At 44.2% G+C, this 14853-nt stretch overlaps 1 protein-coding gene across 1 annotated transcript in view; it reads left to right on the forward strand.

The window, feature by feature from the left end:
* The first annotated feature begins 131 nt into the window (after positions 1 to 131).
* Positions 132 to 14853, forward strand: part of fgd6 (FYVE, RhoGEF and PH domain containing 6) — a 31046-nt gene continuing 16324 nt past the window's right edge. The window contains exons 1-3 of the mRNA XM_050036820.1: positions 132 to 360; positions 2292 to 4353; positions 10319 to 10430. Coding sequence (XP_049892777.1) covers positions 351 to 360; positions 2292 to 4353; positions 10319 to 10430 — 2184 coding nt within the window. The 5' untranslated portion in view covers positions 132 to 350. The remainder of the gene's footprint in view (positions 361 to 2291; positions 4354 to 10318; positions 10431 to 14853) is intronic.

Below are 14853 nucleotides of genomic sequence, written 5' to 3' on the forward strand. Positions count from 1 at the left end.
TATTTCAGTGCTTTACGTTATATTACAAAAAATACACCAGAACTTCTTCGACGATGGATTTATTTTGAAATGCGCAAACGGAAGTAGGACGTTTTGTCGTGTCCTGCTTGACGTTGTTGGGAAAAGCACCGTGGCTGAAAACTTGGGGAAAAATGGAAAAAGTAACAGGCGTAAAGAGTTTATCGGTGCATCCGCTGGCGAGATAAGGAACAACAGCGATGGATCTGCATGTTTCCTCCCTGGACTGGTTTCCTAACTGACAATGGTGTCGACGGAGGGAAAAACGCAGATTTTCTCGCATTTCCATTGAAAGTAAATTTACTCATGGAGAAAGGAGCAAGTCGGGAGTCATGAGCACAGGTTTGTTTCGTGGGGGAGCTAACTTTACTTAGCTAAAATCCTGCTGTGCAAGCGCCTCTTTTGGCTAGATAAAACTAAATGCAAATACTTCAAGAGTTTATTCGCGTAAAGTGGTAAAAACTGCGCGTTTTAACTGTCATAACGGACGATAGCATCCACTCTATTTTTTACTCTGCCTCAGTTAATTACAGTTTTTCTTAATAACAGCTTTCAAAAAGATATGAAAGAGGACAGGCTCGACCTCAGTGTGAGTGCTTTCTAAAAACGCCATCCTAACTCATAACCAGAAATGTCCTTTCCGTTTGATATTACAGCTACTGTTGCAGCTGGAGGGGGTTAAATCCTTTGTCTTAAAACATCTGTCCTGCTGTTGATGCAACAAGTCGGGCTCGATAGTAAGCTGCAGGGTTAACATCTCATAGAAAACACATTTAAACAGCCTGGATAAAGAGGGATGCACTCAGAGAAACTGGATATATATGATGGAGTTATTTTGATTGTTTGTCTTTCCACGACATGAGCGGTTTTAGTCCTGATACCTGGCGTTGCCCCACAGCGAAAACATAAGGCCAAACGCCGCTTAAAAATATAGCCGTTTAATATTATTTCGCTTATTAGTAAATTTATATCCCCGAAGACATAGTTTATCAACTTTGATAGCATCGTTATCATGCACTGGCAAATTCGGCTTACATATAAAGGTTACAAGTAACATCTGGATAACGTTTTGAACCCATTCTCCTTTCTCATCACTGAATTATCACTTGAATTTTGGTAGCAGTTTGTGTGAACCACTTCTTAAAGTTGAATTCTCCTAACAGGGAGTGTAAGCCGAATTGACAAGTGTGTCCCAATGTTTAGTAATAGTTGTTAATAACTGCCCCTTAACGTAGCTATTTCTGCTTTTCAGCGCATTGACTTTATATTGATTGATTTTTGAACAGAGTTTGGATCGAGGCTCTCACTGCCAAGGCAGAGCAGCAGCATGTACTGGGGGCAGAGCGGTTTTTTGGTCGTTGGCCTTTTCGGAAACATCCGCTCGATGACTCCACTTCTCGTGGTGTCGGCCAGCCAAGAGTTTGAGCCAGTAGAGCGGAAAATATCGCCTACAATCTCAATTCACAGCTTTTTTATTAGTGGAGAGAGAGTCTGTTTTTTATTTAAAACTTTATTTAACTAGGTTAATCAGTGACATTCTGATGGTCTTATCTACTTCAAATATTAGTACAGCATTTGTATTTGTTTACAGGGTATATTTAGTAGCTCCATGTGGCTTGAGAATACATACTTTACAATACACTTTAGTATAACTCAGCTCTGACAACAATATAAGTCTCTAGCAGACATTAAAGGGAAACCATGACTTCTAGAAATGCCCAAACACAATCTGTCAGGAGCAGTTCACAGTAGGAGGACAGAAAATAGAAATATACCCATTATGATTATAATACTGCCTGCTGCTGGTGAAGTTTATACAATTTAATTAAGGCAAGAATTAAAGATATGCCAAGCATGCCAAGCTCTCTCAAGAGCAGTAGGGAGGAAGCAAATTCAATTGTGAATGTGAATAGAATAATCCAGTTTTACTTTGTATTTGCTGCCATGACTAAGATGTAAGCCCCTCTGTACTCCTTTATTAGATAATTATTATACACAAAAATGGATGGTTGAGCAGATGTACAAGAGTAAATCCTCATTTTGATCCCTTTATTTATTTCACACGTTACTCAACCCCTCAGTTCGTCCCCCCTGACCCGAAGCGTGACCCCTTGACCTGAGCATTAACCACAGCTCGCAGCTGTTGATGCTTAAAGTGTGGATGAAGCATGCTTCTAAATGTTGTGTTGGAGTTGTGTGATTCATGTAAAAGGAAGTGTGAGTAAATGATTTGTGGCGTTTCTGTAAATCTCCTCCCTCTTCTCTACATGCAGGTGTGAAGAAGCCTCCATTAGCTCCCAAACCTAAACTCCCTGCCACCACCAAACCTTCTCCCCCGCCCATCGCCCCCAAACCGGGCCTTCTCTCCCAGTCTTCCGTCGTCTCCCAACCCTCCCCTGCCACCCTCAAGAGGACAAAACCGACTGTCGCTCCCAAACCGTGCATTCCCAAATCCACAGCCTCGTCTCCCCCTGTTTCACCCCCGCCGCCCAAACCCGGTGAACCCCTTATCCTATCTCAGGAAGCTTTGGGAGATAGCCTCTCGCTTCTCAACTCCAGGAATGGGATTTTATCAGAAGCGAACAAACGTGACTCGGATTACATCATTCCCACCTGCTCGTGTGGGCTCCAGGACTGTTCCCAGTGCCAGCGTCTCGAAAACGGAAACAGAACTGAGTTTGGGAGCAATTTGCACAAAGGGCCGTTGCAGAATGGGATTTCTGCTGACGGGACAAGGCAGCAAGAGAAAGCAGAGAACCGGGAGGAGGGAGTAGCTGTGGAGAAGGGTGAAGGTGGAGGGATTAGCAGAAAGCCAAGGGATAAACCTCAAAGACAGAGACACCTGGACAGGGTGAACAAAGAGGCGCAGAGGACTGAGGAGCAGAGAGCTTCAGAGACTTTAAAACACCAGGAAAGTGCTGCTGCTGATCCTGATGTTTCTAAAGCGGATGTACACACTGAGACCCAACGCAGAGATGTAACAGACTTTAAGTTGGCCTGTGATGTTGCAGGCAGCATCATTTTCTCCCCCGGTGTTGTTTCTCATGCTTCCTCTGCAGAGTCCTTTCAGGTAGACTGCAGTGAGCCTTTCAGCAAATCATCTCCTATCAGGATACACCCTGATCTGCAGGTCCCTGCTGCCCCCAGTAAGCCTCTCCCGGTCCCTCAGCCACGCAGACTTAAGAAGCCAGCCCTGGTGAGGCAGGATGGCGTGGAGGGCAGTGCCCAGGATCAGGTGATGGAGGAACAGAAACAGGGGCTTGACTTACGAGAAGATGAGGGTAAACTGAGTCTAGCTGGTCTGTCTCTCAGTTCGGACGGCGAAGAGCTCAAACAGGACACATGTGACGACCTTTTACCCCAAAAAGACTCAGGTTTGGAGGATGATGAGAAAGACGCACCCGTCCCCCCTCCTCGACAGACCTCCCTGTCACCTCGCCTTCACAGAACATCGCACATGCCCCCGTCTCTTAACAAAAACACCTCCCACTCCTTAGTGCAGCTCTCACATGCTGACTCAGTGAGCCACAAGAAAGATGGCGAGGAGCACCAGGTGGAGGAGGATGAAGAGGACGGGTACGGTGACTTTGAGCGCTACCCGATCACCCACAGCCTCCCCAAGCAGATCAAACTCGGCTGTCATCCTCTGGTTAACGCGAGGAAAGCCTTTTCCACCGAGGATCAGCAGTCACCAAGGGCGCCGCCCAGGAAACCTCAGCGACACAGCCTCCCAGCGCCCCCTCTGCCCTCCATCTGCCCCCCTGCACCTCCACATGCTAACACCCCGATGAGAGAGCTGCCTGCGCCTCCTCAGGAGAAAGCAGCCTGGCGTTTCACCCGACCCTGCGTGACCTTCTTCAGCCGGCAGATGCCCACCAGGAGCAGCGTGCCGCCAAAGGGTCGAGCTCCAGCACTGGGGGGGAAGCAGAGGGCGCAGTCCTTCTCTGCAGCTGACCTGGCAACCCGGGCCGACTCTCAGAAGAGGAGCCTCTCTTTCCGGAAGCTGCTGGAGCTCCGGCTGTCTGTCAAGATGCTGCCAAAGCTGCTGGCCAAGGGAGGGCAGTCCCTGGACTGTACCAGCGTGGAGTCGAACCGGGGGGAGAGAAGCCTGGAGCGGCCCAATAGCTGCATAGTGGAGTCAGATATCTGTGGTGAAAACGGAGATGGGTCAGTGGAGTACGAGAACGTGCCTTTGTATGAGGAGATCCCCGAGTACATGAACCTGCCGTTTCACAGTGGGAGGCTGGGCTGGTCACATGACCACGATGAAGACGATTCAGACATCTATGAGGTGCAGGATCCCTATCACAGGTGCCACGACCACGAGTATGAGAGGTACGGTACTTTACATGGTTATAAGTTTGTAAAGATTTTGTGATTATTTTTTATAATGGATTAATCTATCTATTTTTTAATATTGAGAAAGCTGCTCTTGATTGGTCAGAATTTCCATGTGGGAAAAATCCAGGAAGTAAAGCAAACGTTGAAGAAGAGTACACTTGCAAGATAAATGTGACACTTTCTAATGTCACAATGGAGGGACAACTACGCAGGTTGATTTTAGCGCTGCTCATCGTGGACTATATTGCTGTCATTGTTCATTTTAGTCAAACCAGGTCGGAACACGTTCTCACCACAAACGAAGCGCACCAGAGTTTGTGTGTTACCGGACTGGTCTGGTTGTTCTGGTGCACACCTGAGTGTGATTGCTGTGTTCACCTGCCCAAACGAACCACACTGAGGGGGCAAACATCTACTAAATGACCATTAAGTGATTATCAAAATAGTTGTTTATTTATTTTATCCACCAACTAATAGATTAATCTAATAGATATTCTAATAGATTATCTTGTCTTTACTCATCTTTCTAAATCGTCACAGGTGTGTTCTCTAAAGACGATTCATCATCTGAGTCAGAATAATCTCTCTGTCTAATAGAAAATACTAAAACGTGTGTTAAACAGCTTTTATCAAAGAACTTTCCCAGCTGAGTTCAAGTAAAGAGACACTTTTATGCTGTAAACAATGGCTGCCTGTGTGTGTGTGTGTGTGTGTGTGTGTGTGTGTGTGTGTGTGTGTGAGAAAAAAAGGAGCCGCTGTACAAGTCCCGCTGCCACCCTGTAATTTCAGGTGACCCGTAGCTTCAGTGTGGGAACCTCTGCGTGCGACAGGTTGCACAGGTGACATTAGCGGTTCGCCTTTACAAGAGTGTGAAAGTCGGCCTTTGAGCCAGTGGCATTGGATTTGAATAGAACATTGATGTGCAGCAGGTCGGCCTGTTTTCCTGTGGGTTATTTTCAGTGGCCAGGGCAGGAAATGTCTGAGAATCGCAGAAACGCCACACAGCTCTCTAGAACAGGGAAAATAAACCTCCAGCAACCACCAGCCTCCTCCTCCTCAGCCTGCACGCCCTCGCACTGCGTTTAGCCTCTTCCTAACCTCATCACTCCACTTTTTCTCCTCTGTGTCTCTGGTTTGAGTTTAGTTCTCATCCCGGTGAATGAACAAGTTAGTCGTCTGTCAGTATCACACCTGTGGAGAAGCAGCACTTTGCACATAGATGAATTAATAAACTTGACATGATTTATCGTGGGAAGATGAACAAAACATTTATTACTACAAAACCTCCTCAAGCAATGAACATGCTCCTGGCATACAAGGCAACAAATAAGACAGACAAGTCATAGAAACAACAGGTTGTAAAAGAAACAAATAAAAACACTTTGGTGTATAAAAATCAAGGAAATAAAAGACGTTTAAATGAACTTAAAACTCAAGTAAAATCAGGAAAGGCTCTCCGATAAAATTATGTTTTAAGATGAGACTTAAAAGACATCACTGACTCGGCTATTACCAAGATAATAAAAAACAGAAAATAGACTAGAAGCTGAAACTAACACAGCAGATAGCTCAAGTTGAACGTGGTGGCTCCTCAGAGCTCCATTGCCAGCCTCCGAGCTTCAATGGCTGGCGTCCAGGCTTTGGGGCGCCTCGTGGAACTTTCGCCTCTTGTCTAAACCCAGCATTCTCACCTTGATGTGCTCTTAGGCACCACAATTTGGCACTGATAGATTTGACATGAATCAGTACTTGGTAGTACAAACGTAATTCACTTGGGACCTTCAAGTACCAAGATTGGTACCCAGCCCTACGGATGTTCCAATACCAATCTGACTACTTGGCAAAATAGTCACCTCTTCAGTGAAACATTGGCGGTGGTATTAAATTGATCGGCAACTAATAATTGTCTTTATAATTTGTTAATTTGGAACTTATTTTTCAATTAACTGATTAATTGTTTACTGAACTAAAGTTTCTAAAAAGGAAACATATTCAGACAGCTTTTTTGACCAAAACCAGAAGACACTCCGTTGTGTGAGTCAGTTTGTTTTTTCTGGCCACTTGGGGGCACCAGAACAAGCTTTAAGTACAACAATTGACATATCGCCTTCTTAAAGTGATAGTAATCTTTCATTTGGAGTCATGTGTCTGGCCACCTGAGGAATTTAAGTCCAATGTTTACTGTACTTTTAGCTCTCTTTTGGTCTCCACACCAACTCCTTCCTGGGGACATATGTCTCTTTAGCAGGTAAATGCTCCACTGTGTTCACCAGTGTGTTGCTAACTTTCTCTATTCACTGTGGAGTGCTGTTCAGGTGGTGTGCAGTGGGTTTATGGCAGAATGTTTCACTGTAAACGACACTGATGAGAGCAGTGAAGCAAAACAGTGAAGCTGAAAGAGGCTAAAACGATCTGTAGAGCTGAGTCGAGTGATAATGCTCTGTGGATTTGTGGCTTCAACTAGCCCTCTTCACAGTGGAATAATCAAAATAATAATGCAATCATTTGATCCATTTTAATGTAAAAATATTGATTTGTGCAGCTTTAAAGGGACAGTTCACCCAAAAATCAATCAACTTTTTATTCATTGGATTAAAATGTGCTATATTGGGATATGTATCATTATGGGGATATGAAATGAACTATATCGTGATATGAGATTTTGGTCATATCGCCCAGCCCTAACCTGTAGTGCTCCTTATGAGTCTAGATTGTTTTGTTGTGAGTTGTAGAGTGTTGGAGATATCAGCAGTTTACTCAAGATAATCCACAGACCTTGTTGTGAGCAGTTTCATGTAGGAACTATTTTCTTTCTACCGAACTACACCCATCAGCTGTATCACCTCGCCTCGCAGAAGGAAGTGTGCATCTACTCATGGACGAGATGCTTGTGTCAGCCCAAGATGTAAACATTAATGGCGTCCTCTTCGGGTGATCTGTAAAGTAGCTAGCTCAGGGGTGCTAGTTGAGCTAGCAGTAGAGGCACACTTCCTTCTGCGTGGTGACACGGTTAATGGTTGTAGTTCTGTAGAAAGAAAATAGCTCCTACTTGAAACTGCTCAACAGGTAAGAGGAAAATATGGGATGAACTGTCTCTTTAAGAAACTAAAACTGGAGAATCTTTGGCATTTTGCTCCGTAAACCACTCAAACATCTAGTTAATTGTAAGAATTAGTGTGTTACATGTGTAAACTGAACAGCCGAGACACCACCAGCAGATTCCCCCTGTCCCATTCGTGCTATTAAGATCCCACTGAGCCTCTCTGTTCTTGACATGAGGCCCAGGCAATGAGGAGCTGTTCCCATGATAGGTGCCATGCATCCTGTTTCCTCTGTCAGACTGTGGCACCACGAGTGATGAGGTCGCGGCCACGCTAGGTGCCGATGAGGCACGCTGGCATGAAATCGGCCGTTAAAACAATTAAGATGTACCCTGCTTCTTAATTCTGTCTGGTATGCAGAGTGGTTAGCCGAGGGGTTCTGTGCTGGAGAGGAGGAAGGAGCGAGTCAATCTGTAGTGTTTCCCAGGCATCTGAGCCTGTTAAGTTTATGTAAGTAGCCTCAGGCTGTAAACAAGTGGTGCTCTGTGCCTGATCCAGTGTGTTGGAATGCTCCACTATAGAGAAAGCATAAGGGAGAAAGAAGTTAGGAGAGGAGGGTGGGAAAGAGGAAGAGTGTGTGTTACGATTTAGGTAAAAGAAACTGTCGGGAGGCACGTAAGAAAAACAAGGAAGTGGAGAGAGTGGGCGATTGCTGATGAGAGTGAAAGGAAATTTGAGGATTTTTGGAGTCCCACAGTCTTTCCTATCTAATATTTATTCTGAGCCATCACCCTTTGCGCCAAACTTCTACAAGCTGCTGTACAGAGAGAGGTGTAAGGAGGGAGGAACAGCAGCAGCATGACGGGGCTGAAATCAAAGCACATTAATTCCTCCTCATTTCTTTGAAATCAGACAGTTTAATTATACAGAGGAGATCAAAACATTAGTGACACACAAACACATGTTGGTGCTTGTACCAACCTGGCAGACAACACTTTTCGTGGGTAGAGCAGAGCCAGCATGTTGTCTCGCTGCCAGCAGCTCGCCTTAGAAAGACGCAGGTTTTAATCTGTTTGGTGGAATTAACAAGAAAAAGAATAGAAGATACTAAAACACTGGTTCCAAAACTGATCCCTTTGCTATCATTGAGTAAACAGACGATCCCTGACTCCCTGACGACTAATAACCTGTAAAGTTAAGATAAATAATAACACAGTCGCTGCAGGAATTTTGTGTAACACACCATTTTGGATGAATTTTGAGCAGATTATTTCCTCTGAACGTTGCATCAGAGATGAGTTTTCCTGATATTATTAGGAACCTTTCTTAACAATTCTTGTATTATGCATTTTTTAAATACTTTTTAACAATCAAATATATGTAACGGGCTGATTTTATTGACAAATTAAGTGTTTTTTACTTTTTCCTGACCCTTGGCCATTGTTCTGTTAGCTCTTCGGTTGTTTTGACTGCCTACTTTTCTAATACAGGACGAGGCTGTTTAGCTGAGGGTGAAGACTCAGTGGATATAGTTTGTGTTCAGGTGTTTACAGTGTCCTTATACTGTGAGAATTTTTTAAGTTTACATGTTTATTAATGATCTAAACTTTGAAAATAACAATTTAACTTAGTTTTTTTTATGTTTATTTTTTTATTTTTAAATGTTTCTGGGCCCATTCACCCTTTGAAGTGGGGTTGTATGAGGTACTTATCCACAGTCAGTGTATTACCTGCAGTCAATGTAAAGAAGCAGGCAGGAGTACCATCACGAAGGCTGTGAACAGGGGCAGCAGCAAAATGTATTTAAGCCACCAAAAAAATTCAATATCACTTTAAGTGTCGCTATATTTAGAATATTTTCACCACTTTACCATCCGAGCAGACAGTGATGTCCTACTGGAACTCAAGCCGTTCATAGCTCTCTTCAAAGCCAGACTCCATTGAGAAAAACAGTGATTTATTATCGCTGAACACAGGAGCTGCTGGTCTACTGCTGCCTCGATCAGTTAGCTTGTTTCTGTTCTTGCCTGACTTCGATGTTTTAAAGGGTACGTTCGGACTCACCAAAGTCACACAGCGACGCAATCAAACTAGCTGATCGAGGCAGAGGTACACCAGCAGCTGCTGTGTTCTACGAGCCAAAATTGCTGGTTTTGTCAATGGAGTCTGGTGGCTTTGACAAGAGCGGAGATGGGGAACTGAAGCTCTTATCAGCTTCCCTTTTCGGAAAGGGCTGTGTGACAGAAAAGTAAAGCAGGGAATATACTCTCAATATAGTGTAGACTTAAACTGATTTTTTTTTAGGTGGCTAAAATACATTTTGCTGCTGCCCCGTCCACAGCAATACGTTGCTTAACTTCTGTGTTGGTACTATGATAAGTACCTCATACAACTCCACTTCAAAAGATCCAAACTGTCCCTTTTTATAATTATTTTTGTGTCCATCAACTAATTGAATAACTGTCTAATTGTAAAAATGATAGCACGCAACAAATTGGATTCTTTTTCTTATTTTGGGGGGTTGTTTATGACCCTTTAATCTAATAATACTGTCCTAAACTCTGTCATCGATCAGTCTTGTCTATGTTTTACCTCACGCCGGGGATTTAAAGCTCAGGTGCTGTCATGGTGTAATCATAATCTTCCATTGTACAACACCTCTACATGAGCTTCTCTCTTGTCCTGACTCACAGGCTTCCAGTGAGTCAACAAGTGTGTTGAGTTTATCATAAAGTCCCCCTCTTGCACAAACCTTTAATCTTTATTCATCCAGGGAGTGTTTGTCTGGACTCACACTCCTCTGCAACCCTGCCCCGCTCAGCGTTCACACATTCAGACATTTCCTCTAAAGTGAAGCTGAATTCTGCTGCGTGTGCCGTGTTTAACCTCTGTGTCTGTTGAATGTGTGGTGTGTGCAGTGACTGGCTGGGGCAGGACGTCCACTCTGAGGAGGAGGAGATCCACAGTTCAGATGAAGAGGACAACAGCTCCGCCTCCAGTAAGGAACACCTGGACGAGGCGGGCCGACAGGTAATCACCTCGCTCTAAACTGTGAGGGGAATTCAGTCAGTTTACAGAAATTCCTATAAAGTGATGACTTAATGAGGTATGGTTAAAACTGAAACTGAAACATTTGCCAGCACCGGATGACGGATCATTTCTGTGCTTGTTTAGGCCGCTACTAAAACCAATTAAAATGTTTCTGTATCAACATGCTACCAGTTTGCACCAGTGGAGTTGACTTATTACAACACACATCTAGTTAAACATCCTTGTTCTTGTGTTTTTCTACAGCAGCTCACTCCTGAAACATAAACAGATGTTTTTAGCACAACGAAACAGCAGATTTTAAAAAGACACCCTTCTCCCGCAGCTCTCCCCTCTCTGTCCTAAGCCTCTCCCACCAGACGACCGCAGGCATATGCACTAATGTATGTTTCCCATACATTAGCCATTTTCTCATTTGATCTCTGAACAGTGTCCAGAGGATCACCTTTCACACATGTAGCACACAACAGGAGATAGTCTGTGTCAGAACAGTTGTGAACTACTGGAAATACTCTCTTGGTTTGGGTGAGGGGTAATGTCCACATAGAGCGTGCAGGAGGCAGGACTTGATGCAGATTGCACCGTTGTCATGCAGCCGGGTCTCTTGCCGTTCCTTGAATTTGTCTGTAATTTCAGTTGTTACCTGTAGCGATGGAAGTTCCCAAATTTCGTCATCTCACAGGTTAGATATTTTCGTTGTCGTCCTCATGTAAACGATCCTTTATATTCACCCTTAGATGTTAGTTGTCTTCTGGTTTTGCGATAGAAACGTCGTGAACACTCCCGTCAACTACCTGCTCTATTCACAGCTGGGCTCAAATGGACATTACACGGACTTTGCGCTGGGGAACTAGCAGCATAAAGTCTTACATAGAGCTCCTCTGGGTAATGTTGAGATAATTCCAGGTTTGCAGTTCATGTGTGAAAGGAGCTATTGATTCATCTTATTTCTTTATTTTATACTTTATTTTTATTACTTTTTATGGAAAGAAAAAAGCAGACAAAACCAATAACAACAGGTGAAATGCTTAACATCTTGTAACACAGAAAATGAAAAGAAACAAGATTACAGAGTAGCATCATGGATAATAGGTCCTTAATGTCCATGATAGCCTTTTAAGATCAGGAAGATCCTGATGATCCTTAACTTTGATTCCTGGAGAGCCTGGGTACTTTTAAGGAAGAAGAAATCTTCCACTCATTCATAAGCTATAGTGCATTCGTTATGTCTTAATACTGAGGGGGGATAGAACAGAAATCTACGGAAGCGTATTGCATTCACTTGACAAATAAAAAAAAGCCCTGTTTTTCTGAGTAATTTTTTCCCTGTTTTTCGTGGTATTTTTTTTCTGGGTTGTTTTTTTTCGTGGTAATTTTTTTCCCTGAACGAGGAGATGAGATACTTCAAAATCTCGCGAGAAGCTCCCACCTGGCACCTGCAAGTGACCCCTGCATCCATGGTGACTCCTGCTCCTAGACAGTTTCAACTACGGGATCAATAAGGGTAAGGCACGTAATTAGTTACACACAGGGTATGATAATCTAGCTATGTTTTTGACTGCATCCTTCTAGTGTAGGCCTATCGCTCAATGTAACAGGTTAGGTTAATAACAGGTTGTAACGTTAGCTGACAAACGTATATGGGCATGAACCCCCCCCGAAAAACAGAAAAAAATTACCACGAAAAAACAGAAAAATAAGTAAATTACTCTGAAAAACAGAAAAAATTACTCCGAAAAACAGGGCTTCTTGTATTTGTCAAGTGAATGCAATATGCTTCTGTAGAAATCCTCAAACAAAATAAAAATACAAATAAAAGATCACTTCAATGTCAAGTAACGTTTCCATTTTTCCAATATTTTTCACATCTTTAGAGGCATGTTTCAGTGAAAAAGTCAATTGTTCCATAACATGAATATTCCTTAACTGTTTCTTTACCTAGCCATTTCCTGGTTATTGTATTATTATTATTTTAATCACTCAACGAATTCACTTAGCCCCTCCCCGCCCAGCTGTTGCTCTCTGTTTATCAGACCACAAAGACGACATGAATTAGCTAGCTGCCCCACTCCCCGCTGCTGTGGACTGCTTCCCCAGAAGAGAGCAGGCAGCAGCTCAGGAGGTGGACCTTTAATTAATGGCTGTAGCGGCTCGAATTCTCTGGGTGTCACAGCAGGTTGGTGTCCAGCAGCAGCAGCACCTGGTCTAACCTGGGGTCCGTCTCTGGAGCTGCTGCGCGCTCAGCTCCCAACAAGGCGGTCCGTAGCGGCGGGGAGTGAGGTGGAGCCGCAGTTGCGAGCCTTTAGCGCTGGTTAGCAGAAGGCTAAACTGTTTCTCTCCATCTCTGAAATGCAGACTTTCTCTTTGATAAGTCCGTCTTCCTGTTTCTGGGTTGCTTTGCAGTGTAGGCAGTTGTTGCCAGTGCTGGAATAAAAATGTTCTCTGCAGGATTGTCCACCATTTAATCAGGCTGTCACCATCTCAAGGGACGTGCATGCACATCTAAAATTGTAGGCCAGCCAATAGGAACACCCTCTCTTTGAAATGACCTGTGATTGGGAAGTCTACTGTCATGGGCTAGATTTTCTGAAGCCTAAAAACAGAGTGAAGAGGAAGTGCAGAAGTCTTGTTTTCCCTCACACCACTTGAATTACAAGATGCTCAAAGTTTATTGTGGAATTTTTTCCCAGTGACGCCAAAACTAAACTGCCTACCCCATAGCATTTGTATAGAATGATACTGTTTGAAGCGTTTTGATCCATATAAGCTGTTTATCACTGTAACCGTGACCACTTTATGTGGTTTCCACTGGCCCTGCCCACACTTTCCTGCTGGAGAAAAAACAGTCAACCATCAACTGTTACATGCCAGTCAACAAGCCTTTCACACAACATGAGGTGGTGCAGAAGCTCTTGAGTCTGATGGACTATCCCACAGAGAGCACAAGTCAAGTCTTCTCACACCGAACATCACGAGCACCAGACGAGACTAATGTGAAGAACCTGTCAAGCTCCTCAGGCAGTGGTTTATCTGCTCGCCTGTGGAGTTCATCTGCAGCAGGCACCAAGACTTGGTCCGCAAGGGTCATCCCGGCAAGAAAGTGGTATTCTCGTTGTCTGTCACGGACCACAGGAAGTTCATTTTCATGCTCCTCTTCTCTTTGAAGACCAACAACTTCAAAGCTGCATTATTAACACTTTATCAGGCACCTGGTCTGGTTGGAGGTCTTTCTCATCAACTTGGAACTGACTCGTCTTGGTGCCACAGACCTCATCGATTTCATAACCTTGAGAATGATATAAGATGATAAACTACTTACATTTGGCTATTGCAGGAAACTACTTCATTCATTCATTCATTCATTTTCCGTAACCGCTTATCCTGTTGGGGGTCGCAGGCTGGAGCCTATCCCAGCCGACATTGGGCGAGAGGCAGAGTTCACCCTGGACAGGTCACCAGACTATCACAGGGCTGACACATAGAGACAGACAACCATTCACACTCACACCTACGGAGAATTTAGAGTCACCAGTTAACCTGCATGTCTTTGGACTGTGGGAGGAAGCCCACGCTGACATGTGGAGAACATGCAAACTCCTCACAGAAGGGCTCCCAGAACAAGGAACCCTCTTGCCGTGAGGCGACAATGCGAACCACTGCAACACTGTGCGAAACAAAACAGCAAACACACTGTTATGAGCCTAAAACGTGTTATTTGCCTGTTTTTTAACCAATAAAGAGTGGTTGTAGCATGTCACCTTTACATTTGAGTCCTGGTGTCAAAGTTATAATAAAAAGTGGGTTCACGGTATTTGTATGAACATCTTTTGCCATTTGTGTGGACATCAGTTCAAGATGGCCCCCAAATGAACCCCATTGCCGTGAGTCGACCTTGGCAACAAGAAAAATTCTTAACCAGGCACCCTTAGGCCCTGATCTCACAGAAAGCAGCTGGAGGCGCCTTTTTGTAATTGTTTTTAATGAGAATGAAGCTTTTTCCTTGCGGCATTTGCGCTGCTATGCGCCCCACGTTTTTGCCGGAGTGCCCTGAACTCCTCAAGTTGCAAAAACTTCAACTCAGAGTGGAAAAGTGCCCCATGTCATCTCTTTTTCGTGATCTTTTCTCCCATCGTCCAACTGGATAATTTGAGAGGCGGGCCTTCTGTGGTGGTCACGACAACAAGTTTACAGTTGGTAAACAATGGAGGAGAAACTGGTGGTAGCTGCTGCTGGATACCCAGAGCTATACGGCCCGACAATTGACAGCAGGTTGTCAAACTGCCCCTGAGTCATCCTAAAATATGCCTGGAAGCGGCCATCATGGAGGAGAAGCTCCTGGACCAACTGGTGGTACTCCCCATGACCCACCCTCTTTTTTAGGGTCTCATGTACCCACACAGGTCTC

The sequence above is a fragment of the Epinephelus moara genome, chromosome 23, assembly GCF_006386435.1.
Source record: "Epinephelus moara isolate mb chromosome 23, YSFRI_EMoa_1.0, whole genome shotgun sequence".
Lineage (NCBI taxonomy): Eukaryota > Metazoa > Chordata > Actinopteri > Perciformes > Serranidae > Epinephelus > Epinephelus moara.